Source organism: Phodopus roborovskii, unplaced genomic scaffold (assembly GCF_943737965.1).
Source record: "Phodopus roborovskii unplaced genomic scaffold, PHOROB, whole genome shotgun sequence".
NCBI classification, from domain to species: domain Eukaryota; kingdom Metazoa; phylum Chordata; class Mammalia; order Rodentia; family Cricetidae; genus Phodopus; species Phodopus roborovskii.
Window position 1 is genome coordinate 15007824 of NW_026125059.1, and position 27718 is coordinate 15035541.

Consider the following 27718-nt stretch of genomic DNA (forward strand, 5'->3'; position numbering starts at 1 on the left):
TGGTGTACTGAGATCTGCCAAGCACGGGGGACACGGCATTAAGGCAGAGACATGGACTTGCCTTGTGGGAGTACTTCTGACTGCATAGGCAATGGAATGAGCGACCCCCAACAGTGCATGGACCATCATGAGCAGAGTGTGCCTCCTCCTGGGACAAATAACCAAGAAGAACTATGTATGGGGGGGGAGGATGTTTTTGTTTTTCGAGACAGGCTCTCATCTCATTTTGTATTTATGGTTGCCAGAACTCATGGAGATCCTCCTGCCTCTGCCTCCCAAGTGCCAGGTTTAAAGATATGTGCCACCAGACCTGATTCATCTTGGCTCCAGGTTTGAGAGGTTTCAGCTCTTGCTGGGGCTGGCTCTATTACTTTGGGCTAGTGGTGAGATGGAACATTGCAGGCAAAATCATTGAAGAGAAGACAGCTTACCCCTGGGAGCCATGAAGAGTAACCCGATGGGCCCAGCCCGTCCACAGTTGGGTGTGCTTGGACACATGTTTGTAAACCTAGCTCTTGGTAAGTGAAATCAGAAAGGGGAGTTCAAGGTTGTCCTTAGGTACATGGCAAGTTTGAGGCCAGCCTGAGCTACATGAAACCCTGTAGTGAGATATCCACCCCGCCTGCACCTGTTGCGCTAACCGCACCCAATGGGGCATGGGGACAGGTGCGGGTGACAGTAGTGTCTAGTTCTGGGGTCCCAGACCCCAGCTCACTCTCTTACTTCCTGGTCGGAGATAGAGAGCATCTGGGGGCATCCTTGAAGCGGGAACCCACGGCAGTCATCTGTTTCTCGTGTAAGTGATTTCTACCTGAATAAACATCAATCAGCCTATATTGTGTTCCAGAAAACAAAACATAAACAAAGGCACACCCTCTGGGATCCGATTGGAGGGTCCTCTAGGCCCCACCTTCCACAGTCCCTCCACCTCCAGGTGATTCGTTTAGATTTGGAGCCCATCAATGGATTGAACCCCTGACAGGTCAAAGTGCACACGGTCTGCTTGTCTTGGTGCTGTCCCGACCTCATAGGCATCTCCTGATCGCTCAGGTTGACAGTCACTGGTTGACCATCATACTGCCATGATGTCACCACTTAGTCAGATACACCCTGCCTAGCGCCATTTACATTTAAAGGAGTGAGGAATTTGGCCCAGAGCACCTGAGTTCATATCCTAACTCTACCCTGAATGCTGGCTGTGTGATGGTGGACTGGTTCCTCGACCTCTCTGTGCCCTGATTTTCATAGGGCTATGGGGATGAATTAACACTGGAGAAGTCACGGCACTTGGGGGCCACTGGATGAGTGGCTCTGGATGCATGTGGAGCCCTAAGCTGTGCCATTGCTGCCACTTCTACATGGGGATGATTTCAATTCTGATGGGCTTCCAGGTAGGTTAGCTGTGCAGTTTAGATGTGGAGAGCCATGTCCCCAGGGTCTAGCTCTAGTCTGATGTCTGGACTAACTACGGGTAGCAGAAAGCAGGGGAGCTGATTTCTGGGACAGCTAACAGAAAGGGACATTGGATCTACGGTGTCCATGTAGCCAGGGTGAAGTAGGGCCATGTTGTCGAAGGTGCTGACAGCTACATGGAGCCGTAGCTGATGCTAGCTCCAGCAGCTTGTTTGGGACTCTGGGTCCGGGAACCTCCTCTCCAAATGCTGCCCCTTGCTGCCTTCTGTCAGGTGTGGCTACCCAGTGTACATACTCGTGAGTGTCTGAGTGCCCAGGAGGTAAGACGGTGAGGCACCAGGGAACTGCCTGGATTAGACCTTCATGTCCAGGAGCAAAGCTATTCAGGCCCTGCCCTAACAGGTTGCAGTAACTCATATCTCCCTTCATGTCTTTTGTTTTCCCTGACTTTTACCTGAACTCTCAGGGCATACCTCAACTGCTGGATGCCCCGCGCCCCCTCAGGTGCCCCGCGCCCCCTCAGATGCCCCCGCGCCCCCTCAGATGCCCCCGAGCCCCCTCAGATGCCCCCTCGCCCCCTCAGATGCCCCCGCGCCCCCTCAGGTGCCCCCGCACCCCCTCAGGTGCCCCCGCGCCCCCTCAGATGCCCCCGCGCCCCCTCAGGTGCCCCTTGCCTCCTGGGGTTCCCCTGTGTACTCATTAGGTTTCCCTATGTATCCATCAGGTGCCCCTGTACACTCATCGGTAACCCTGTGCGCCCCTCAAGCCCCTGTGCACCTCTCAGGGTCCCCTGTGCTGTAGGAGCAAGGAGAGGAAGCAGGTGGGTCAGGCACTGATTTCCAGCTGGTGTGGTTAAAAGCCCTGGGACCCGAGGGCAAGCAGGCAGCATTCAGATGCTATGAGCTTCTCAGCTGTGTGACCCTCTGCAGAACCTTCAACCTCTCTGAGCCACTGTGGGATGACTGTGACACTTTCTGCTGCTGCAGCCTTTGCTTGGCTTGGTACAATCATAGGTGGGTAAACATAAGCTTTACAATGTTGGATACCTATGAGAACCACTTTTTATTGCCTAGTGAATATCTGTCTTGGAAGCCCAGGGACCATAATGCCCAAATGTCCCCCAATAACCCTGAGATGATTTGGTGTCATCCGTATAATAAACCATGCAACATTGAGTAAGGTAAGCGACTGGCATTTTCCATTTTTACAGAGGGAACAGAGTCCCTGCTATGTAGCTCTGGGTGGCCTGGATTCTTTGTAGACCAGGCTGGCCTCAAACTCACAGACATCCACTTACCTCTGCCTACAGAGTGCTGGGCTTAAAGGCTTGTATCCCAGCATCTAGCTGTTCTTGACTTTTTAGTCCAGTACCCAACAGTTCTTTTTCTTCTTTACATGAAGAAAGAAAATTTAAAACATTTTATTTTTATATTTAATTATGTGGATAGGTATGTGGATATGCATATGGGTGCAGTACCTGCAGAGACCAGAACAGAGTGTTGGGAACCCTGGAGCTGGAGTTACCTAGGTACTGGGCACTGAACTTGGGTCCTCTGTGGGAGCGGTGTGTTCTCTTAACCACCGAGCCATCTCCAGCCCCAGTTCCTGACATTTGATTGTATCATTTCACATCTGGCTCCTTGACACCTGGACCAAGAGCAAGGGCTTTAGTTCCTAACACATGTGGCTTCATAGCTCAGCACTGCCACTGTATAAATCAGTTATTGCTGTACTGATGCTTCATAACAACTGTCCCCAACCCCAGCAAACTCATTGGCTGACATCGAATTTGGCCAGTGAGTATCTATCTGCTGGTTGGCTGTCTTCGGCAGCTCAGTCCTACTTCAGCTGGTCTGTTGTGCTTATCTGTAGGACACACAATAGGCTCAGCTCTGTCCCACTTGTTTTGTTCTGGCTCCAGGCTGAAGGGACAGCAACTGCCTGGGGCATGCTCATTTCAAAATGGTCACTGGGGCACCCACACCTGGGCCAACCACATAGCACATGCGAAGACCCTGCTCATGCCACACCCTTCTACCAACAGGCCTGTCATCTGCGAGGCTAGGGTAAAGCCCCACCTCCTGTGGGAGGAGCTGCAGTTTTGTAGCAAAGGCTGCTCATGCGATTCAGTTCCAATCTATGGCTTGCAGTGTGGGTATGTATGCCCTGGACCTCAGTTTCATCGATGAAACAAGATCATATGATTTTGTATAAAAGCATTTGTGTAAAATTCCTAATGTGCAGATAAATTCTCAGTGAATAGAGTTCTCACCAAAGCTCTGCCTGTCAGCACCCTGGGCTTTCTTCATAATATTCCCAAAGACAGAATGACATAAGAGAATGGGTTCTTGGTCCTAGCTCTCTCACAGTAGGATCATGATCCAATGAAACACTAACACCCTTTCCCCCTACACACACACACCACACACACACACTCACACACCACACACACTCACACATACACACACTCACACACATACACACACACCACACACACACACTCACAGACACATACACACACACCACACATACACACACTCACACATACACACACTCACACATACACACACATACACACACTCACACATACATACACACACTCACACACACATACACACACTCACACATACACACACTCACACACATACACACACTCACACATACACACACACTCACACACACACACACTCACACATACACACACACTCACAACACATACACACACTCACACACATACACACACTCACACACATACACACACTCACACACACATACACACACTCACACATACACACACACACACACACCACACACACTCACTCACACACACACACAGGCCTTGCCCCCCCTCTTCCTCTCTTTAGGCCAGAGTCAAAGCCTTCCCATTCTCCTCCGCAGTTCTTCCCATTCCTGTGGGTTGTGACCCCTTTGGGGTCAAATGACCTTCTCACAGGAGTCACCTAAGACCATTTGAAAACACATACTTACATTACAGTTCATAACAGTAGCAAAATTACAGTTATGAGGTAGTAACAAAAACAATATTATGGCTGGGGGGGGGGTGTCAGCACCGCATGAGGAACTGTATGAAAGGTCACGGCATCAGGAAGGTTGAGAACCACTGCTCTAGGGGATCTTGATCAGGTTTGTCTTCTCTGCCAGTTAAAGGGTTAAAAGGGCGTGGGGTAGTAGTGAAGAAATCTTGAACACAACAAACAGAACCAGCAGCTGAAGGAAGGTGATTATTGTGTGTGTGTGTGTGGTGTGTGTGTGTGGTATGTGTATGGTGTGTGTGTGGTGTGGTGTGTGGTATGTGTGGTGTGTTGTATGGTGTATGTGTATGTGTGGTGTGTGTGAGTGGTGTGTGTGGTGTGTGTGTATGTGTGTGGTGTGTGTGTGGTATGTGTGGTGTGTATGTGTGTGGTGTGTGTGTGGTATGTGTGGTGTGTGTGTGTGTGAGTGGTGTGTGTGTGAGTGGTGTGTGTGTGGTGTGTGTGTGGTGTGTGTATGTGTGGTGTGTGTGGTGTGTGTGTGTGGTGTGTGTGTATGTGTGTGGTGTGTGTGTGGTATGTGTGGTGTGTGTGTGTGAGTGGTGTGTGTGTTAGTGGTGTGTGTGTGGTGTGTGTGTGTGGTGTGTGTGTGTGGTGTGTATGGTATGTGTGGTGTGTGTGTGGTATGTGTGTGGTGTGTGTGTGGTGTGTGTATGGTGTGGTGTGTGTGTATGGTGTATGTGTGTGTGGTGTGTGTGAGTGGTGTGTGTGTGGTGTGTGTGATGTTGTGTGGTATGTGTGGTGTGTGTGTGTGGTGTGTATGGTATGTGTGGTGTGTGTGTGTGGTGTGTGTGAGTGGTGTGTGTATGGTGTGTGTGAGTGGTGTGTGTGGTGTGTGTGTGGTGTGTGTTGTGATGTTGTGTGGTATGTGTGTGTGTGTGGTGTGTGTGTGTGATGTTGTGTGGTATGTGTGTGTGTAGTGTGTGTGTGTGTGGTGTGGTGTGTGTGTGTGTGTGGTGTGTGTGTGGTGTGTGTGTGTGGTGTGTGTGTGGTGTGTGTGTGTGTGTGTGTGTGTGTGTGTGTGTGTGTGTGTGTGTGTGTGTGTGTGTGTGTAGAAACTCTCATGGCCCCAACACACAGAGAAAAAGACTTTAAACCAGAGCGGGGAATTGGGAAGCCAAATATCCAGTCTCTTCTTCAGGGCTGGAGCTTTTTGTTTTGTTTTGTTTTGTTTTGTTTTGTTTTTAATTCTCTGAGACTTCTTTAAGGCTTGTCATCACCTAATTTGGGGTAAAGACAGGTTGGTTGATTGGCCCACAACCATTGTGAAACATGCTCTGATCTGGCCTTGAACCTGCTGAGCCAGTCCACCAGCAGGGGCCTACTGGCAGAGAAAAGGTCTACGAAGCTGCCAGGAGAGGAGGGGGAGGAAGAAGCTGCCATCTTGGAAGTTTGCCATCCTTTTCACCTAGTCATGGGCCTCCGGCTCTCCAGTTGACTGACTTTTGGGGGTTTGCGGGGTGGAACTCGGTGCCCTGCTGACCTGGGCCTCCGGCACCTGCAGTTGAGTTTTGACCATACAGATAAAGGCGGTGCAGTGGAAGCCAGGGCAACAGCATGGACAGGATGGGGGCGAGGTGGGGTGGGGATTAACCTCACAGCAGTCTCCACTCATCTTGCTAGTGCTGGTCTTCTTCTCGCCTGAGTCCCTGGGGTTGTGTCCTTTCTGTTAAAACATGTGAGAATTCACCCTCACAAGTCAATATTCTCCACTTCCTTCACCCATTCCTCCCAGCACCCACACGGTGGCTTAGGGCACTCTATGATCCCAATTCCAAAGGATGTGATGCCCTCTTGTGGCCTCTACAGACACCAGGCGTGTGTGTGGTGCACAGACATACAAGCCTGCAAAACACCCATACACATGAGAAAAAAAAAAAAAAGACAGTTCCCCACAGTGGCACAGCCTGCCACTCCTTCATTGAGACTCCGCCCCTATGATTCTAGGTTGTGCTAAGTTGATAATTAAAACTAACACCTACTCCTCCTACTCCTCCCAGTGACTCAGCACCTCTCCTATCCCAACAAGGAAGGCAAAGCCTTCCCCTACTGCCGGAGTCCTGTGTGTTGTATTCTTCCCCTGGGCTGAGGACTAGGTCTCTTATTTCTAGAGCATGGCCTAGAGTGTGCTCTGGGCATGTTTGTAGTGATTCTCCTAATCCTCCTGCCAGAGATCCTAAGCCCACAGCCACACTGTTCCTGCCCTGCTTGTCTCCCAGCAGATAGGGGACGCTTACACACACAGAATCCTTCCCAGTTCGAATCCTTCTCTCTGAAAGTGAAATGGTTAGAATATTCTTCCCAGAGCCCCTCCCAAGTGAAAAGCCAGTTCCCGCTCCTACTGCGGAGAACAAGGAAGAGTTGTGCCTGCTTTCAGAGCGGGAAGGCAGCATGCACTCACTGGTGGGCACCTGCCAGTGCTTACTGAGCAGCTAGAGCACACTGCCACTTTGGAATGGGTCCCAGAGCAGATTCAGGTTGCAGTTTAGGATGCTCTGCCAGTAGAGCTTCACCTCGTGACCCCACAGAGCCAATGGTGTTTTGAGTTGTCTCAGAGGTAAGCATGCACTGTGAAGATCCCAGAAGACCTGAATAGGAAAATGCCCATGTCCCACCATCCTTTTGGCGCAAGGTCACGACTTTCTCTGCAGGTAAGAATATCTTTTTGAGAAGTAGCTTCTGGCAGGCCACTGGGCCCTGGAAGGGACTGCACACCTGTCCATGAGGTGACGAGTAACTGCAACCCAAGCTGGTGGTCAGCTGTTCTCAATCTAGGCCCCCTCACAGGCAACGCTGCACCGGCAAGAGAAAGTGAGATGACATCAAAAGCGACATCTGTTTTACAGCGTGGCTGCCTCTGCTTCGTCCTGAGTTCTCATGGTGGAGTCATTCCTTGTGGCCAGCTGATGGAGGAAGAAGGACTCTGGCCTGACACCAAGTGGAAGTAGGTGGTTACAGCTCCAAAGATATCCGTGGCAGGCTTTGTAGGGAGCAGATGCTTCTAGAAGGGGGAATTCTAAGTACTACTCAGAAGGTGGTCCATTTTACCAAGATGGAGACAGAGGTCCGGAAATGTGGCCCCATACCTATGCATGGAATTGGTGGTTTGCCTGGATGGATGCTCAGGAAAATGTAAGAGGAAGACTGGAAGGCTGGAAACAAGTGTACTTGTGGGAGGGAACATGTGGATGGCCTTTTAACAATAAACACAGGGTGGGAAGATGACCTGGTCCAGCAGAGGAGACCACTGTCTGTGACTATTGGACATAATGCTCTGTTTTGGAGATGTGAGGCATTCCCCTCACACTTCCCCTAGCCACTCTTGTGCTCAGTCAATTGCTCAGCCACAGCCCCTCCATGGCTCTGAGCTACAGGCTGTACATAGACATTGCATGGCCTTCCTCTCATAAAAACTGACTTAAAGTTCCCGATGTGGCCTCATTCACCACAGAAACCTGCCATCCAGATGGCAGACGGGCTAAGTTGCGTGTCTCTGTTATGGAGGGGACAGTGCTTTTAGGTGCTTACTCTCCAGGTGGGTCTGCCTTCCCTGACCATTGCAGCATGGACTCGTGAGTGCTCTGTTTCCATCATTAAAGATTTGATGATATAGCAAAAGAAATGTGACTGTAGTTAGACCCACACGGTGTGCTGCTATGCCATGTGTTTGTTCTCTTAGCCAGAAGCTGGAGTTACAGGATACGGAAGTGGACTGCTGAAACCTGTGTTTCAGGGTATCTGGGGGACACCAGACATCCTGAGATACAGGATGCGGCCAATCCTGTGTGTGTGTGCCCCTGCAGCGGGACAGTGGGAAACCCTGAGTGCCAGGGGGGAAGTGAGTCTGTACCCAAATCACAAAACTGTTGCTTCCTGTGATGGTTCCTCTTCATTGTCTATTTGACTGGATTTAGAATCACCTAGGAGACACACCTCTGGGCCTGTCTGTGGTTTGTGGTTGTGTTTTCAAAATGTGAAACTAAGAAGACTCGCCCTGAGTGTGTGTGTGCATGTGTGTGTGAGAGAGAGAGAGACAGAGAGAGAGAGAGACAGAGAGAGAGTCTGTGTATGTGTGTTACAATTTGCAGACGGAATAGGAGGAAGCTGGCAATAGTTACACTTTCATCTAACTTATACACTGCAGTACATGAAGGAGGACTGAGCGCTGGAACTAAAGGAGGTGTGAGTAGAATCCAGCCTCCCGCCTCCCCCAGAAACAAGACTGCTGAAGGGCACTGAGAGTCTCATTTTGGAGAAAAGAGCAGCATGTCCTCGTTGATCATGTGTGTAGCCCACTGGGATCCATGTGTTACTGTTCACAAGTAGAACTTTCATTAGTACTGAGAAGGGTCTCCAAGGGTGTCTAGACAGACCAGTAGAGTAGAAAATGCCCGGTAGTTTCTGTGCCTACAGATTCCACCCTTGCCCTGTCTTGGCCATGGCTATTTTTATGTGTATGAATGTTTTGCATACCTAGTGCTGCGGATGTCAGAAGACGGTGTCCAATCCCTGCAGGAGGAGTCACCATGTGGTGCTGGGAATTGAACGTGGGTCCTCTGTAAGAAGGACAAGTACTCTAAACTTCAAGCTGTCTCTCCAGATTTTTGAGACAAGGTCTCAGGAAGCCCAGGCTGGCCTCAGACTCATTACCTAAGTGAAGGTGACCTTGAACTTGATCCTCCTGTCTCTACATCCCAAGTGCTAGATGATAAGTGTACACCACCAGGCCCAGTTCATGCAGTACTGGGGAATCAAACCCAGGGCAGCTTTATATGTACCAGGTAAGCGGACCGCCACATCTCCAGCCCTATTTGTTTTTCTTGTAACCTTTCTGAAAACATTTTAATTCTTATACTTTAATTTTTGCAAAATAAACAAAACTATGTTCTCTCTAGAACAAATTATACTCTCAGTCTGAGCGTTCTAATGTGTTTCTCCCACTTAGAAGTTAGTGTGGCAACATGTGCCCTGGTCACCCCTTAAGAGGACTGTAAACCAATGATGCAGACATACTCTATAAACTGTGAAGTCTGTGCCCGAATGAAGTGGACGTGAGACAACATCAGCAGCTTTTGACTGCATGTGAGACTATACTCTGTCCTTCCTCGGGGTCACAAGTGCTGGGACAACAGACAATTCCCACCTTGCTCTCCCGAAGAACTGGATCCAAAAATCTCAAACCTCCCCCGGGAACTCCCCCACTCCAATGAGAGCTGGGCAGACCACACGGTTTACAAATGAAAAGCAATTGCTCCTCCTGGATGCTTTATTAGGGGGCTCTAAGCATGAGTGGCAGTGACACCCAGACCCTTTCCCAACATGCAAAAGGCACAGGAAAGTGAGCGCGGATGGAGCGGCAGTGTGGAGGAAGACCCCCACTGCATGCAGTATGGAGAGTCTCTGGGGAAAGAATGGAAAGGTGAGGTGTTGAGGGATGCACCCCTGCTCTTGAGCAGAGACTGACCTCCCCGAGGGAAGGCCAACATGGCTTTGGCTGAAAAGTCCCACCTTGAAGGGTGGGAACTCCATTCAAGGTAGGAGTGGCTGATGGCTGCCGCCGCACCAGCTGGCCAATGAGGAAGGGGGTGAAGGGTGTGCCCATGGAGTTAGTTGGTCCCAGCCATGGATGGGTTTGGGGATGCCACTGCTTGGCTTGAGCCAGTGCTGTTGCACTCAGTCCTTGTCCAGGAGGAGAATGAGACCCCTTTGATCTTCAGAGGCCTCCCACAGGGACTCTGGCTCTCCAGTCCCAGACAGAGGTACTGGTTAGATGAGTTGAGTCTCTGTTGGCTTTGTCCTATAGAAGAGTCCCCTGCCAAGAGGGAAGGGGAGGCTGGGCTCAGGCTCTCTGAGTCCCCAGCACCTCCCAGAACTTGGGCCCTGCTGGGCAGAATGTCCTGGGACTCACCTCAGATCCTAACCAGTCCCACAGTAACGTCTTGAGACCTTGAATCAGAAGCAAAGGCATTCAGGTTTCTTTTCTCTTGCTTGCTCTCTCCTCTGGTAGAGCCGTGGCCTCGAATCACGGCGTTGGCAATGTCTACTTCTAAACTATGAAATGTTGTCACATTGACAATAGAATTACTAGGGAGAAGGGGCAGGAAGTTCTGTCCAGTGCTCATGGGACAGTGAGTTACGGAGAGGGAGTTGGGAAGCACACAGCACAGAGACACCACCAGTCACACACCAGGCCCCAGCCAAGCTCTAGATGTATTTTTTCTTGAGGTACCAGTAGGCAAAGTAGCCCATCCCACCCAAGGAGCCCATGAGGAAGGATGCCCCAAAGAATGAGGGCGGCTTCCGCTTGACTAGTCGGAATGCATTGGGGATGACAGCTGACAGCAGTGTGGTGTGGATGTCGCCCAGGACTTTCCGGAAGGCAAAGCGTTTCTGGACCCTCTCAAAGAAGGACTGCAGGTTGGGGCGGCTGCCATCCTCCCAGTATTTCTTGGACAGTCCCAGGAACTTGAGGCGGTGCAGGGTGGCTCCCAGGAGGACGTCCGCCAGGGTGAAGGCACAACCACAGAGCCACAGCTCACATTTCTGCCCTAGAGAGGGAGAAGACACCTGGCACTCAAGCCCTGGCTGTGATCTGCTTGCCGGTGTCTCCTGAGGCCGTTCCCTCCAGAACCTCTTTAGCAGCTGCGGCCACATCCTTACCTATGCTACCTTCACTCTCCCTTTAAGTTAACTGACTTGTAAATCGCAAGATCTACCTTATTTTCCTTTCTTCTTCCTCCTCTTTTTTTTTTTTTTTTTTTTTTTTTTTTTTTGAGACAAGGTTTTATGTAGCCCAGGCTGGCCTCTAATTTACTATGTAGTGAAGATAACCTTAAACTCCTCATCCTCCTATGCTGTGATGTAGTTTGTGTTAGGATTGCAGGCTTATAATACTACTATTCCAAATTTGTGCAGTGCTGGGTCGGGGGGTGTCAAACCTCGAACTTCATGCAAGCCAGACAAGCAGGCTACCAGCTGAATCACATTCCCTAGCCCCTTCTCTTTCTTTTCCTCTTCCTTTTTCTCTTCTTTTTAATTTTGGAAACAAGACCTATAGCCAAAACTCATCTTTAGCTTGTGATCCCCTGCTGAAACTTGCAGAGTGCTGGGATTACAGGCTGCATCACCCTGGCCCACCCGGACCTGTAGATTTACATACCAGCTGCTGGTTGATTGCGCCACCTAGTGGCACTCCACATTCCAACTTAAACATGTCCAACAGGGAATTGGGGATTGTTGCTCCCAAGTCCACCACCGGTGCCCCATTGCCACAGTGTCTCTCTATCCTTCTATTCAGTGCCAGGGCCTCGGCGCCACCACAAACTCTTCCATCGCCCCCGTATTTGGTGTGCCATGGCATCTTATTAGCTTTGTCTTCAGAATACATCCAGACTCTAGTGTCTGTTTTCCACCATCCCAGCCGGAACAACCACTCTCTCCTACCCACACGATCACGGCAGTTTTTAATTTGTTCCCCTCACCTCAGCTTCTGCCCCCTAAAGTCTACCTTTAGCACAGAGCCAGAGGGATGCTGTTAAGATCTAGGTGGGAACCTGTCAAAACTGATGCCTCATGGTCCTACCTGTGTAGCCTGCCCAGCCCTTCCTTCCTTTCAGGCCTCAGATTCTGCTTCCCGCCTTGACTCGTTTACCCACCACACCAGTCTTGCAGATCCTCATGCCAAGCCCGTTCTTACCTCAGGGCCTATGCCTCAGCTGTCTCCTCTGCCTACAGTAGTGTTCTTCTATAGAAGTGATGGCTCAATTTATCTCCTCCATAGGCCTTGGCTGTCTTTTCAGGGGGCTTCATAGACTATCAATTTAAAACTGAAGGGCTGAGGGCATAGTTCAGTTAGAAGCATGCACTTGCTCCTAGGTTTGAGCCCCTGCACTGAATAAACTGGACACGGTAGAACGCACTGCAATCCCAGCCTTGGAGAGATGGGAGCAGGAACATCAGAAGTTTGAGGTCATTCTTTGCTGCCAAGTGAGTTCAGAATGAACTCGGGCTACTGGCTAATGGAGCAGAGTGGTGAGGAGGGGACACCAGGCGAGGGTTGCTGCAAAGGTGTGGGTTAGGAGTAAAGTGTCAGAGACCTCCTATGCAGCTGGAGGCACCCTAAGACATCCCCTCGCAGGGCCAGGTGAGCCCGTGGGTGCTGATAGCCACCACACCATTCTTTCATGCTAGGGAATAACACATGCCAGGTGCTGCCCACCCTAAGTACTCGGAATGACTCTCACCTCACAGTGTCCCAGCGATTCTGTCATTCTCCCACTTTGTGTATGGGGAATTGAGGCCCCGATACAGGGAGAGACGTGTCAAGGTCGCTGCTCCAGCCCTAGAACCTTGGTCTGTCTGACCCTGATCCTAACTGACTGGAAGGGCTCTGGAATCTTTGGGAGAAAGAGGCTGGGGCTTGTCAGAGTGGGGGAGAGATGCAGGTGGGCGAACTTTTTACCACGGGTATGCCACCCACCCTCATTCTCGAGTTTCCTCTTCTCCAGCTCTGCCTCAATCTGGTCCAGCACCATAGCCAGCTCCCCAAGGATCTTCTTCAGGTAGCTCACATCATCGTGCTCCAGGATCTTGGCCTACAGGCAGGACAGGCAGCTGCTCAAGCATGAGCTGGTCTCACGGGAGCCATGATATCCAGAGATGGGTGGAGTACTGCCTACTGCCGCCTGCGCAAGCCTGACTTCAAATGCCCACTGTTACAGTGCACCCTCCCCCAGGACTGACACCAGCCCAGTCACCTTGGCCATCTTGCCCACATTCCCTGGCACAAGGCTGAAGCAATGCTGTGTGCTAGGCGTACAGACATTCTTTCCCCAGAGAATGGCTCTCTGTCATTAGAAGCACATAGAAGATGATTTTCCAGGCTGTCTGTAGTCAATGGCTACTGATATGGGGCATTAAAGCATGGCCAGCTCTAGGGTGCCTTTTACATTCTAGAGCTTTCTGTGAGGTCAGATGGAGCTCAGCCACATCCTCTTCCCTCCCATATTCCTGGAGCACTCTATCCATACTGTCTGGTGCAAGAACCTGTGTTCAGGTCTCTGCTTGCAGAGACAACATAAACCAGAGGCTGGGGGCGGGGCTGCAGGGGGAGCAGTGGCTTTCCATGGCCAAACAGCCATGGTATGGTAGAGGACACATGACTGCAGGATCAAACCACTGCATTTTCCAGGTCAAAGCAGCTGCCGATCCTCCATTTAGAGCTTTCTTCTAGTAGGAGGGAGGGGGCACAGGTAGAATGCTCACCATAGCTGTCCCTGTCTGTGGGAGGAGGGGATATAGGTAGGCACTCACCATAAGTTTCTTCTGTTTGGAAAGGTAGGGCTCAGAGAGCTGTGGTTCCTCCTCGTGGTCCAGTTTCATGAGGTCTGTGGTGGCATTGGCCAAATGTCCTGGAACAGAACAGGAAAGGTCCTGTCTCCTTGCTCCCCTACATGACCAGGAGAGGCCACCTACCTGGGGCACAAGGGATCAGTAAACCTTGCTAAAGAGGACACTGTAGCCTTGAGGAGGAGGAGGAGCTGATGCTGGAAATGTGTAGACTCTGAATCCCAGATCTGTTCACCTCTCCAATATCCCTTCCCCCGAATGAAGCAGCCCAGCCTGGGCGTGTCCTCGGAGCCCCTCACCCCCAATCAGGCCCTGTGGGCTCTTCCCCCAGCACTGCCACATTTACACGGCTCCTCCAGACCTGCTCTGCTCAGCACACACCTGTAGTCTCTTGCTTGGGTGAGTTAAACAGGGTTTCCTATGTATCCCTAGCTGGCCCAGAACTTGTTGTATAGGCCAGGCCGGCCTCAAACTTGTGGTCCTCCTGCCTCTGCCTCCTAAGTGTTGGCCTAGAGGTTTGCACCACCCCACCTTCTCACTCTCACGCCACCTCTTCCAAAGGCCTCTGTGCCAGCCCACGTCCCAGCCCTCAGCTCGCCTTCAGGAACCATGGGATCCACCTCTCTCAGCTGCCCTATCTCTTGCTGAGTGGCCCCCATAACCCTGTATCCTCAGGGTACATTTCAGACACTCAAATGATTTCCCAGGTATCAAACCACTTCAAGCCTTCTGGCCCTCATTCTCATTCCCTGGAATAGCCATGTCGTCTATTATTATTTTTTTTTAAGATTTATTTATTTTTATATGTATGAGTGTTTTGCCTGAATGTATGTATGTCTGTGTATGTATGTCCTGGAGAGGGCATTAGAGCCCCTGGAACTGGAGTTACAGTTTTAGCTGCCCTGTGGTTCTCAGAACAGAACCTGGGTCCTTTGCAAAAGCAGCGCGTTCTGTTCCTCCCCCCCGCCGAGCCATCTCTGCAGCCCCCATACCCTCTACTCTTGAAAGCCTCTTTCCCGGTCTAGCTGAATGTCCCTCTGTGAAGTGCCCCCTTATCTTCCAGGTCTGACCTCAGGGCTTTTGTTCCAGAGTGTTCTGCAGAACTCTGCCAGGAGGTGCAAGCCTACCAGTCACCAACTGGGGCTGCCACAGGACAACACCACTCCTGTGGCCTCCATGAAAAGCAGCCCTTGCACAGCCTGCGTTGTTTGCCAGATGTGGTAGTTTGATGTTGGTGTGCTCATCTGTCTCATTGCCTCTGAGCTCATGCTCATCTGTAGCCCGATGAGAACCATCTCTGGTCCCGGAAAGCCCAGCACAGGCCTGGCCCAGAGCAGGACTCAGTGAGTGCTGAAGAAGGGAAGGGATGGGCAAGAGTGTGAGAAAGCTACAGCCACCAGGTATCTGTCCTCTGAGGCCATCTACCTCCCACCATGGCCTGACACAGTTCCGTGAGCACTGCGAGCTCTTCCAGCCCTAGGCTATATTAACTCTCACTGATGTTTTCCGAATGTGCAGGTCAAGTCAGTCTCTCTCCAGGGCTGCCCTTGTACCTGTCTTTAGACTACGGGGAAGACCTCGGGACACTGTCTTAGTCACGGCAGGCTGACTTTGCTCCTCAGCACCTTGTGAGGTTTGCCTTTCCCCCTTCCCTGTGGAGTCCTAAAATTATCTCTGCTTCCTCAAAGGGGTGAAAAGTGGGTCCCCTCTGGATCCCACTGCCTTCCAGGTCCCATGAGATGGCTCAGGACAAGATGAGGGCAGTGCCCACAGGTCACCAGGCCACGTTGCCACTCACTTAAAGATAGCCAGGGCCTCACGCTTCCTCTCTCAGGGACTCTGTCTCTGGGAAATAGAGTTGCTCATATCAAGGCCCATAGCAGGTTCTCCATAAAGTGCCCCCTCCCCCAAGCCTGCTCCTCGGAGTCACTGGCGATCCTGCCGCTGGCCCACGCTCCGCTCTGCCCTACCGTACTTCCCTTTGGCTTTCCACATGCTGCACCTGTCCTACCCCACAACCTGACATCTTCCTCCTCCTTTTACAAATGTTACTACTTGCCACAATTCCAGGATGTAGAACCAACATCTTCTGTGTCCCTGGAACCTCTGTGTTGTCCTGATCTTGATGTTGGACTATATTTAAAAACTTTCTAACTAGTTGATTTGGCACAGGCTATACATACAGATTAAAAACTCAGGCAAAGGTAAAAGATGTGCAGTAAAAATAAGTCTCTCTAATCAGCTGTGGTGATGAACACCTCTGTAAACCCGGCACTAGGTGGTAGGAGGATCAGAAGTTCAAGGACTTCCTCAGCTACGTAAGTTCGAGACCAGATTGGGCTACATGAAACTGTCTCAAAAACTCCCAAACAAAAACCAAACCATAATTACCTCTCTATCTCCAGACTCTCAGCTCTGCTCCCTGGAGACTAGCACTACTGCAGTTTCTTGTACACTTTCCAGAAATATCCCCTGCCCCAAGAGCCCAGGGGCATTAGTACTTGCTAGAGCAGATGGCACGCTACCACTTAGCCCTCCCCACTTTGCCACTCTTTAGCATATCTCTGAGAACATCCCATGTGCCGACTATTTTTCAGTATAACAGCACCATAATGAATTTACTCCATCTCCAACTTGCAGACACCAGGGTTGCTTCCAGTGATGCCTCTCTCTATGCTGTGGTGAGAAATTTGTATACACTTCTTGGTGCACGAGTTCAAGTGTTACCTTGGGATAATCTTCTAGGCATGAGCCTTTTTGGCATTTGGTACAGAGTGCCCACCCCGCCACACTCCAACCCTGACTGTCCAAGTCTCCTTAGCTTGCACTGTCATTACCTGAGCTTGCACTGTCATTACCTGACCTTGTCTGTGCTTCCAGAACAGTGACCCTGTGGTGGCAGAAGCTGTGTTCATCTTCGTCTATTGGCAGCCTCACCCGGGTCCCCACTGACATTGATGAATGAATGGGAGCAACCAACTGTATAGAGAAAGCTCCTGAGTCTTCCCCCAAGGAATTCTACCAGTTAGGGCTGAGTTCCACAGACTGGTCCTTCCCCACCTTTGCACAACAGCAGGACAGAGGAGGATGGGAAGGGAAAGGAGGTGACCACTTTACTGAGTATCTAGGATCTATTAGACATGGTCTTGGCTCTTCAGCCTACAGGGCCACCAAATGCTATAACAGAATCTATATGCAAATCCCCATGAATAAAGGATTGATGGGTCAGCTGACTGGATCTGATTTTCATCGATTGATTATGGGTAGGCTGGTAGTTAGGAGAGTACACGCGTGACCTTGGATCAGAAAACAGATCTACTGGGTGGCAGCCTTTTGTAGAAACCTTAACCCTGATGTCACTCAGAGTTCTTGGCTACCAATGCAGGGTCCTTCCCGGTGACCCCAGGTGCTGCAGGAGGTCTCACAGACCTGAGAAAGGAGCCACAGGTGGGCCCGCTGTGCAGTTGTCTGAACGGGGTGGCAGGAGGTCAGTGTGCAGGGGTAGGAAAGACAAATGGGAGAGAGGGAGGAAGGGGGAGGATGAAGAGCGAGACCCAGGGGTGGAAGCATGAGGCGAGAAGGGGGAGCTTTCCACAAGGAAAGAAGTAAGGAAAGGCAAATGGAGGGCTCTGCGGGGCAGCACTCACTGCGGATCTCGGCCGTGGCGTACTTGGGGATCATGGAATCCGTGGTGAGCTCTGGGTGCAGGATGCAGCCGTGTGTGTAGGCGTCCATGGGCAGTGCATCCAGCAGCTCCCGGTACTGCAGCACTCGGGCGTGTTGTGGGCTGCCTGCCTCAGGCATCAAGGCCACCACATGCTCTGTGGATACCAGCAAGGACTAGAGCAGGGTCCATGCCCTACCCGTAGGAACCCAGAGCCCCAAATGCCATGCCCAGAAATCCCAGACCTATCCCCTCTGGGACTCAGCTACTGGTGATTAGGATTCCTGTTGACCCAGTAGCATCTCTGGGTTTCACTAAGCTCAGGGCCCCACCTCTCAGTGCCAAACAGTGGCCAGGTGGGGCTAAGTGCCCAGTGCTGTCTGTTCTATGGGCTGAAAAGCTCCATACTTAGAACTTAAGCCTCCTTGACTTGGAAAATAATTATTCATATCCAGGCTTCTTTTTTGAGATGGAATCTCAATCAGTATGCATCCCAGTCAATTCTCAAACTGGAGATTCTCCTGTCTCAGCCTCCCAAGTACTGGGAGTACTGGGCATAAACATGTATCACCATGCTCAGAAAATTTATATTCTTTGAAAGAAAGAAAAAAAAGTTGTTTTGAAGTAGGTGTCATGGCACATACCTTTAATCCCAGCACCTGGGAGGCAGAGTCAGGGGATTTCTGTCAGTCCTAGGCCAGCCTGGTCTGCATAGTGAGTTCTAGACCAGATAGAGCCTAGAGTTCTAGGCCAGATATAGTGAGACCCTATCTCAAAGAAAAAACGTTGTTTTGAGTTGAGATAGATCTCATGTAGTCCAGCGTGGCCTCAAACTGGGCTATGTAACTGAGCCTGGCCTTGAACTCCGGATCCTACAGCTTTTACCTTCACCTCCTAAGTGCTGAAATTACAGACATGTGCTACCATGTTGTAATTGCACATTTTTGTTCTTAAAATTAGTACAAGCTCAGGCTCTGGGTCCATTGTCCCAGCTGACTGAACCTCTGCCACAGGCAGCAAGCACCTGAGCCTTAGAGGCCAAAGGGAGGGAGGACAGAAGTTCTGGGGTGTCTTGTGTGTATCTTAGGGTTCCAAGTTGCCTGATAGCATGCCAGTGGGGTTCCTGGGAGTCTGGGCCTGACTTTGCTTAGAAGGTTGTAGGGTACTGGGCCCTGGGAAATTTGATCCTGTCTATGGGAGCCTGAGGAAATCCAGAGGGCCAGGGCTGAACCTGAATCTGCAAGAGATCCCCGGGGAAAGAAGGGGGCTGAACCTCAACTGACCTGGGTTATTTAGGCCGTGCCCTTCCCTGGTTCTGAGGGATGTAAACCCTGACTGTTGCCTGTGACTTACTTTTTTAGGAGAACACCGAGTCCTGCCCATGACTCAGTGGCTTGCTTAGGTTCAAAGGTGATGTCTGAACCTGTGGGACCCCTGCTGCACACCCTGTCCACACATATGGGGCGTAGCATACCTCCAGTGAAGGTGCGCTCCACGTAGTCGATGATCTGGTCGTAGTCGCTGATAATGTTGTCTCGGTGGACAATGACGGGCACCTCTTCACCCAGGTTGAGCCGCATGAACCAGGGCTCCTTGTGCTCGCTCTGTGGCAGGCTCACATCCCTCTCCTCGCAGACCAGGCCCTTCTCTGCGATCACCAGCCGCACCTGCAGGCGCCAGGGTCAGAGCGGGGGGAAGGCGGGTGGACACAGGGGACACTCTGCCCGGGTGGGGGAGGCGTGCAGGAAAGGAGGTCAGAGGTCACACACAAGAGGGGACACTTGCTTGCAGCCCATTCTTGGGCACTTGGGTAGGGGGCTATGGTTCAGGGTCACATGCTTGGGGTGTGGAGAGCAATGCAGCCCTAGGCTGAGACACAGGGCAGTGCTGCCTGGTGGCCATGGGGCTAACGTTCCAGCTGTGCAGATGCAGGCAAATTGCCTCAACCCTCAGGGCCAAATGAAAGTATTAATAGTTTCAAGTGTGTGTCTAGCACACAGATGGCGCTCAGTTCATGTTTATTGTTACCATCACACAGACGTTCAGGGGTAGATCTGGCCAGGAAATTTACAGAAACCCCAAGTGTCATTATAACCAAGAGCTAAATGTCTCCGATGACTTGGGGAACAAAGTGAGGTAGAAGGTAGTGTGCCCGCATCTACACAGCCCTGCATCGCTCCAAACACTGCCCCATCTCGATCGCCTGGTTGGATGCTGGCAACAGCAACCAGAGGACAGCAGAGCAGGGGGCAGCTAAAGTCAAGAATGGGTGGGTGTCGTGCCCCATGTCACATACCGCTTAGCAGCCAGCTTAGAACTGGAAGCAATGGCTCTAGACCAGGGCCCTCTTCCTTGGGGGTTTCCTCTAGGGGCTTGCTGGGACTAGCCTCTCCTGAATCTTCCCTTATGTCTCTAGGAAGCCTATGTGGCTGGGCACACCCCTGACCCAGGCTGTGTCTGGGAATTGGAAGATGCCTAAAGCTCTTGTATCCCAGCTGCCCTCACATGTGGGTGAGACTCAGGAAGGAGATGGTCTTGTCCTAGATCACTGGGAAGGGAAAAGTGGCAACCCACTCCTACACTGCCCTCCCATCTTTTGGCTCAAGTCCAGGGCCAGGAGGCTACCACTGAAAGAGGCAGAGGTCATTCTTGAGCATTCATGTCCACCCACACCGGAGATGACAAGTCCTGGGCTGAGCACCCTCAACCCTCTGAGATACCAGGTATCATAAGAAGGGCCTAGGGTCAGAATCACAGGCTCGCTGTGTCAGTTCCAACCCAGGTGGCTTTAAAAGTCCCCTTGCTTCTGGGAGCCTCCTGCTGTAGGGAGTCCTCCTGTGTTCCCTCAGAGGACTGTGGGAGGAGTAAAAATCTCCATCCCTGTATGTTGTTCTAGTACACTGTAGGGGTAACGTGTCTTAGCTGCTTGGATTAGACCAGATATTCTGGTTAGTGTTTGTCAACTTGACACAAATTGGAGTCATTTGGGAAGAGAGAGACGCTCAATGGAGAACACAAGACCATGCTTCTGTAAGACCCAGCTGTAGGCAAGTCCGTAGTGTATTTTCTTGGTTAATGACTCATGTGGGAGGGCCCAGATCACCAGGGGCAGTCATATCCCTGGGCAGGTGGACCTGGATAGTATAAGAAAGCAGGCTGAGGAAGCTGGAGGGGGGGCAAGCCAGGAAGCAGCGCTCCTCCATGGCCTCTTTTTCAGTCCATGCCTCCATCCAGGTCCCTGCCTTGCATTCATGCCCTGGCTCCCTCCAGTGATGGACTTTTTGTTACCTGAGAGCTGTAAGCTGAAATAAACCCTTTCCTCCTAGAGTTGCTTTTGGTCAGTTTTGTTTTTATTATAGCAATAGAAAACTAAGGCACCAGGTTTGGGAGACAGAGAGACTTGGAATTGAAGCCCCGCCTGACTAGATGTTTGCTGTGTGATCTGATAAGTCACTTAACCACTATGATCTCTGTGTATCTGTGGCTGTCCTGGAACTTGTTTATAGACAAGGCTGGCCTTGAACTCATGGAGATCTGAATGCCTTTGCCTCCTTAGTGCTAGGATTAAAGGCATATGCCACCACCACCCAGCTGAACACTCTGATCTCTGATAAGGTACAGCTTATTTCTGTAAGGTGTGGTCAGACTCCCAGCACAGTCAATCCATGGTCCTAACAAGAACACACACACACACACACACACACACACACACACACACACACCACTGCACTTCCACTTGGTGTCCTGGGGCCCTTTATGGCACACACTCACAGCTAAAGTGGACATCCTTCCTTCTCTGTGGTGGCTGTGCAGAGAGAGGTAATTCACCCTTGACTTCCAACACTCACAGCCTCATTTGCTTTGTTGGCTCAAAGCTAGTTCTATAAGGGGTGGCCACCATATAGAACTGGGCTAGACACAGGGACCCAGTTCATACTCCTGGTTCTGCTGTGTGGCCTCAGCTGTCACTGACCCCTTGTAGTCCCCCTTTCTCCCCTTCTTTCCCTCCCTCCACCACCTCCCTCTGGGGTAGTGGGAGGGCTCTGCCAGGCTCTGCCACCAGGAACCGGTGCAGATGGAACAGCTTGGGGCAGCATCTGTTTGCTCTGGGTATGTGAGTGGGCAACTGTGTGTGTATGTGTACAGTGTGCTTGTGTGAGTGTAAAGGCAGTGCGTGTACTCAGCCTGGTAGAGTGTGTGGAAAGACCAGACAGGCCTTTGCCCTTGCCCTTGCCCTTCTATCCTGTCAGGGCGCCTTTCCTAAGAAGCTACACCCTGGGCTGTGCCCTGAGGCTCCCTTGAGGGAATCAGGTATGGGCTTTTGCCTCAGGAAGGACTATCTTTAGAGACACAGCAGCCCTGCCTGGAGCTGCCTCAGGTCACCCTGGCAGATAGCCGAGGAGACTTTCACCTTTAGTGGAGCTGAAGGCCAGAGCCGTGTGCCATCCTGCAGGGGAGGGAACCCAGGCTCAAGGGAAGGGCACACGGCCACCACAGCCATCTGCCACTCAGTCTCCTGGAGACTTGGCTAGTCCCAGGGGGTCACCACTCTGTGTGACCATCTCTGGGGAATCTATCTCCTTTGTGGGTACCTGGAAAGTGTTTCTGGGTGCTTCATTGGGGGTGGTTCACAGAGGGGTGGACATGATGATTTGGGTTGGCTTTTCTACCCAGTAATATAGTTGCTGTGTGACTTTGTAAAAGGCACTCAGAGTCTCTGAGCCTTATTTATTCTCCCCCCTCTCTTTAATACTATGTGTAAACAGTTGCTGGTTTAAAGAAGCAAATACTTATTTTGAGACTAGGTCTCTAGCCCAGGCTGACCTCTACCTCCCTAGATAGCCAAGAATGACCTTGAACTTCCACCCTCAGGCCTTTGTCTCTCCAGTACTTGGGTTACCGGTGTGCCCATAGCTTATAAATGCATCATTTTCCAGTACTGTTCATCGAGCACCTACAGGCACAGTGCTGGAGGCCCTGCAGTGAACATAACCTGCAGGACAGGTGAAGGGAAGATGTTAGGCAACAGCTTCAGAGAGGGTGGTGTGTCAGGCAGGCCTGTGAGCATCCTACAGGGTAATGGAGGGATCCACGTGAGGGCCCCTGGGCAAGGGAGCTCCAGAGGGAGAAGAAGAGTACCCATTGCAGAGGACTAAGAAGGACCACAGGGACAGTCTGAAGCAACAGGATAGGTGGGTGAGGACCAGGAATGGAGTACAGGTGGGATTCTGTACTGGAGGTTCAAGAGGACTCCCAGACTCAAGCAGGGGGACATGTGCGAATAAATACATGGAGTCCTTGAGAGAGGACAGGAATGACGTTCGCTTTTCAGTGACAGAAACTACCTAGCTGCTAGCCTCTCTTCAAGGATGTAGGCAATAAAGTCTGGTGTGGGCATGGCTTCACAGTTGTAGTTACTCAAAATGTGTATATACTCAGTGGGACTTGAACACGACCTGCCGCCCAATCATGTTAGATGGTGGGCTAGTGCAGAAAGACAAGTCATTACATAAAAGAGTGGTATTAAAAGTATTTCCACAGCTGACTTTGAAAATGACTGGCCCCCTTTCTGCTCTAATAACCCTATTGTGGCACATTATTTAACTGAATGCAATATGCTGAGAAACATCCGTAGGCTTTCTGTAACTTTATCCTGACTCCCAACCAGGTTAGGACGCGGGGTCATTGTGAGGACTCTGGGTCTCAGTTGGAGGGAGTAGGGAGCTACTGTGGGTACCTGAGCAGGAGTGTGCTGAACTTGCAGCAGGCGGGTTGGTAGGAAACGCCCAGGAGTTTGGAAGGCAAAGTAGTTAATTGCTGTTCCAGTTCCTGCATGGTGTCAGGACTGGCCCCCGGCAGGACCCAGACCTAAGACTTTTAACCCTGGGAACTGAAGGCCATGATACGGGCTTCTTATATGTGCAGCCAGGACAATGGCAGGGTCCATGAGGATGGGGCGGAGGAGAATTAAATCAGATATGTTGGGGGAGGGAGCAGGATGGCCTGAGAGTCACTCTCATAGAAATAGGAAAATCGTCACCGGGTCACAGCTCTCTTATATCCTTCTGCTGTGCCAGGTGCTGTACTAACAGCCTTATGTTAACTGAACGACATGCTCTCCGCAGGTACTCAGGGATGTGGCACCAGTTAGTACCCATGAGATGACTTACCCCAGCACTGTCAATACCCAAACTTTATAAGAGGAAACAAACCCAGAGACTGTGAGTGACCTGGCAAAGCTACTCAGTAGCAAGAACCTTAGTTTAAAAAAAAAAAGGGGGGGGCAGGTATAAGGAGTGTGTGTGTGTGTGTGTGTGTGTGTGTGTGTGTGTGTGTGTGTGGAAAGCAGACGCCACTGCGAAGGGAAATTGAGGCGGGAAATGCTATTCTTTCTGAATGGGGAAGGAGGGATCCTGGCAGGTTGTAGCTTATGTTTTTCCCATTGAGGAAATTGAGGACCAGAAAGGAGCAAGGACATTTCCAGTTTGTGGAATTGTGGTCCTCCAGATTTTTGCCCCTCTCAGCCCTGCTCCTGTCCTGAGAGGCAGAGGAAGCTGGAGAAGGAACATCCCGAGGAGCCCTGCTCACATTCTCTGTCTGCAGTCACAGCCTCTCCCGAACCCCATGGCCTCCAACTGTCATTCATGACAGTGCCTGAACATTTCCTGCCGGTGTGCAGCTGTGTGTGTGATCATGCATAACATCTTTCAGTCCTCACACTCTCAAACGGAGGTGCTATTGTTGCCCATAAAAGACCAAACATAGTGAGACCTAGAGAGGTTATGATACCCACAGGGCCATGTGGCTGCGAGGGACAATGACCTCAAATCTGGCTCATGACACAACTGGTGTCTTCATGGCTGTCAAGGATGACAGAATCCTTGTCACATGGTTTCTGGGTGGTTTCCAGTAGTCCATGCACTGCCTCCTTTCAATGACCTTTACCCCCAGTTTATCAGATGCATAACTAAGAAATTAGAGTCCAAGTAATGTATACACATTATCCTGTTGGTCAGGGGCAGCCCGGCTGTCTGGGCCCAGTCTATGCTTTGGGCTCCTGCATGGTCTTGCTGCCCTTGGGATCTGCTGAAGTCCCTAGTGCTCCCAGGGGTTGCCACCATTCTCTGAAGTAGGCCATTTCTGCCAGCATCGGCTCAGTACCACCAAGAATGGGTTTCCCAGAGGCACTTGTGGGAAGAGTCTGCTGCAAGTATGGCCTCAGGGCCAAAGGGATGATGGAGTGCACCTGCTGAGTTCCTACTGCATGCCAGGCTTTCAGTGTATGCCTGTGTTCTGGAAATCCCCCAGGCAATCTCCAGGGGCTAGAGAGAAGGTCCTATTTTCAGGCAACAACATTGCATCACAGCCAGGTGAAATGACTTGCCCAGAGTCACTCAGTGGTAAGCGGCCAAGAGATGAGCCAGCCATATGATTGCCAAGCCCATCCTCTTCCTGTGTGCCCTGGTGGGGGAAGCAGGAGAATATGCCTGCACTAGCTTGAAAGACACATAGCCTAAAGGAATGCGCAGTCCCTTCCCCAACTCCAACCACCTATGCCCTGTGCTTAGGCCGAATAGGAGTCTTCCCTGACAGAAGAGCAGGAGATCCTCTCAAGGGACAGAAGAGGGATGTCTCTTTCTGCCCCACATTGTGTCCCAGTCACTGAGGCCTGCTTCCTGAGGGTCTAGCTTGGGGAGGTTCTGAGATCTGGAGGTCAGTCTGACCCATCTTCAAATCTCTAGTGCCCACTATAACCCAGGACACACTCAGCAAGAAAGTAGGTGCTTGGTAAGCATATGTGAAATGCATGGACAGGTCTCAGATTGACCTTGGCTACCTTCGACTTCTCATTATCTAGCAATTTTTTTTTTCCCCTTGATGCTGAGACCTGAGCCTGGAGCCTCATGCCTGCTAAGCACAAGCTCTGCCACTGAGCTGGTCCCCATCTCAATTCCTAACACTTTAACAAATCCTCACAGCCTTATCAGCAGATCCTCCATCCTTCCCCAGACACCAACATCAACACTTTGTGGCAAGCTCATTTCGTCTTCACAGTAGCCCTTTGCAGAAGCGACAGATCAGTTTGGAGAGGCAAATGGGCATCCAAAGCTCCATGGTGGATCAGAGAAAAAGATGACTCTCTCACTGGGCTCTACCTGGCCTCAGACTCAAGGACTCTAAACTGGATGGCCAAACAGTAGTCTTCTCAGCATCACCTATGTGGGCCTGCCTCTGGACTACCCGAGCCATCTGGGGCAGAATCCAGCATGCTGTGTCTTAGCCAGGATCATGAAGTGATTTCTAGGCTCAGTGGGGTGTGAGTAGAGCCAGCCTGTACACTGTTGTGTCACCCCTTAAACAGCCCTTCCAGCAACTCAACTGGGGGGATTGAAGTTCCTGGTGGCTATTGTTACCACTATCACTATTCCATTTTCCAGGTTATAAAACTGAGTCCGGGCCGAAACACAAATCCAAGTCCGGTTTCTAAAGCACTTATCTTCAGCAACCCCCAACCCCAGGTGTAAAATAAATGTGTGGAATGAGGGGAGGAGGAGCTGAGTAGTCAGGGTACAGCTCTGCTTTGGCCCTAGCTGGACCCAGCTCTGGGCTCTGGCCATGGTGCTGAACCCACAACACTGCTACCCAGGATGAGAGACTGAGAGTCCCTTAGTGCAGGGTATTGGGGAGCAGTATCTGGTCTCACTCCCACAAAGCGGGAAACCCAGTGATAGCACTAGGGTGTACTTTCAGCTGTTCCCACCCCAGAAAGTCGGGAAAAGGTCTAAGAGGACAGAACCAGTCTGTGCCTTTAAGAGCAAAACACTGATCTGATGGGCAAGCCCGCTGCTCTGAGGGGATAGATTAACTCCTTCCTTCTCAGCTCAAGAGAAAAGGGTGACAGCTGGGGACAGACTTTCCAAGCCCCAGACTGAAGAAGACCCTCGCCAGAACCGAGGGCCTGGGAGCTCACGGCGTTTGGGACAGCGGGTGGGAGGGAAGGCTGGCCCAAAGTGGGGCTTCCTCTGTTCAGCCCCATCAGGCCGCTAGCCGGCAGGGCCGGTCTGTCCCCGGCCTTTGTCTCTGCTCAGGTGTCCCCGAGAGGGAACGAGGCCTAAGGAAATGCTCCTGGAATCGGGGTGGGGATCTGCGGTGCCACCTGCCCATCGCGACGGTCCCCTCCTAGCCTCCTGTCCGCACCCTGCGCCCCCTCTACCTTCTGCGAACTGAAGGACTGGGTCCAGTGGTATAGAACCAGGCTCTCCTTGGGCCAATGGGCGGGGCTGGCTGCCTCGGGCGCGTCGGGGGTCTCCACCGGCTTGGCTGCATCGCTTTCCAGCGCCGAGATGGGCCACCAGCTGCAGTTGGTGGGGGTCAGGTTGTTGGGGGTCGCCATGACAGCCCGCGATCGGAGGAGGAAGGAGGCGGCTCGGCGGCGGCGGCTCGCTGGCGCCCAGCATCACATGGCCTCTTCGAGCCTGCCCCTCTCCCTCCTCCCCCTCCCCGCGATGTCATTACTCACTGGGCGCAGGGGGAGGGGCAAGGGGATCCCGGGGCTCGTTCCTCCACCTCCCAGCTGTGGGTCCTCCCTGAGGGCCCCAGGGAGGGAAGGTTGCGGGAAACCTGAGCAAGAGGGCCGCGCCTCCCCAGAGCACTCACAGCGGGCCAGTCAACTGCCAGAGACTCCACCATCATAACGCATTTGTGTCTCTCAATCTTGCGAAAGCACCTCTTAGTTTAGATAAATTGCAGTATAGCGGTCTATTTAACCCTTTTCACGAGTAATGTCTGGAGATAGCTCTATTTGAACCAGCCATTCCCTGACTTTCCACCTCCTAAAGGGCTTCCAACAACAAAAGGGAATGAACTACGATTTATCAACCACATGGGCGCGTACTCTCTACCCAGGCACCACACTAAGGGTTTTACGGCTGTCTACCCCTTTGGCCTGTTTTACTGAGGAAGACAGGAAGGCTCTGAGAAGTGACCTTGCTCAAGGTGACTGAGCTGCTAACTGGTGGACCTGAGATTCAAACTGAAGGCTGGCTGTATGCAGGACAGGACCAGCTGGTGAGTTAGTGACGCTGCAAGCAGCAACACAAGCTGGTTAAAAGAATCATGTCTCATCTATGTGGACATGACTTTCCCAGATGAGAAGGAAGAGCTGCCATTAATGAAATCATGGGTCATACCTTTACCCCAGGAGATGCAGCTAGGGAAGAGTCTGAAGACTGCCCCTATACCT

At 51.5% G+C, this 27718-nt stretch overlaps 1 protein-coding gene across 1 annotated transcript; it reads right to left on the reverse strand.

Annotated features, from left to right (window-relative positions):
• Positions 1-10642: 10642 nt before the first annotated feature.
• Gdap1l1 (ganglioside induced differentiation associated protein 1 like 1) lies at positions 10643-27049 on the reverse strand. Its single transcript, XM_051186872.1, has 6 exons — positions 26690-27049; positions 18950-19142; positions 17459-17632; positions 13776-13873; positions 12943-13057; positions 10643-11011 (listed from the first exon to the last, which is right to left on the reverse strand). Exons 1-6 carry the CDS (start codon positions 26867-26869, stop codon positions 10668-10670), a joined length of 1104 nt encoding a protein of 367 aa, XP_051042829.1. The 5' UTR covers positions 26870-27049; the 3' UTR covers positions 10643-10667.
• Positions 27050-27718: the final 669 nt, after the last annotated feature.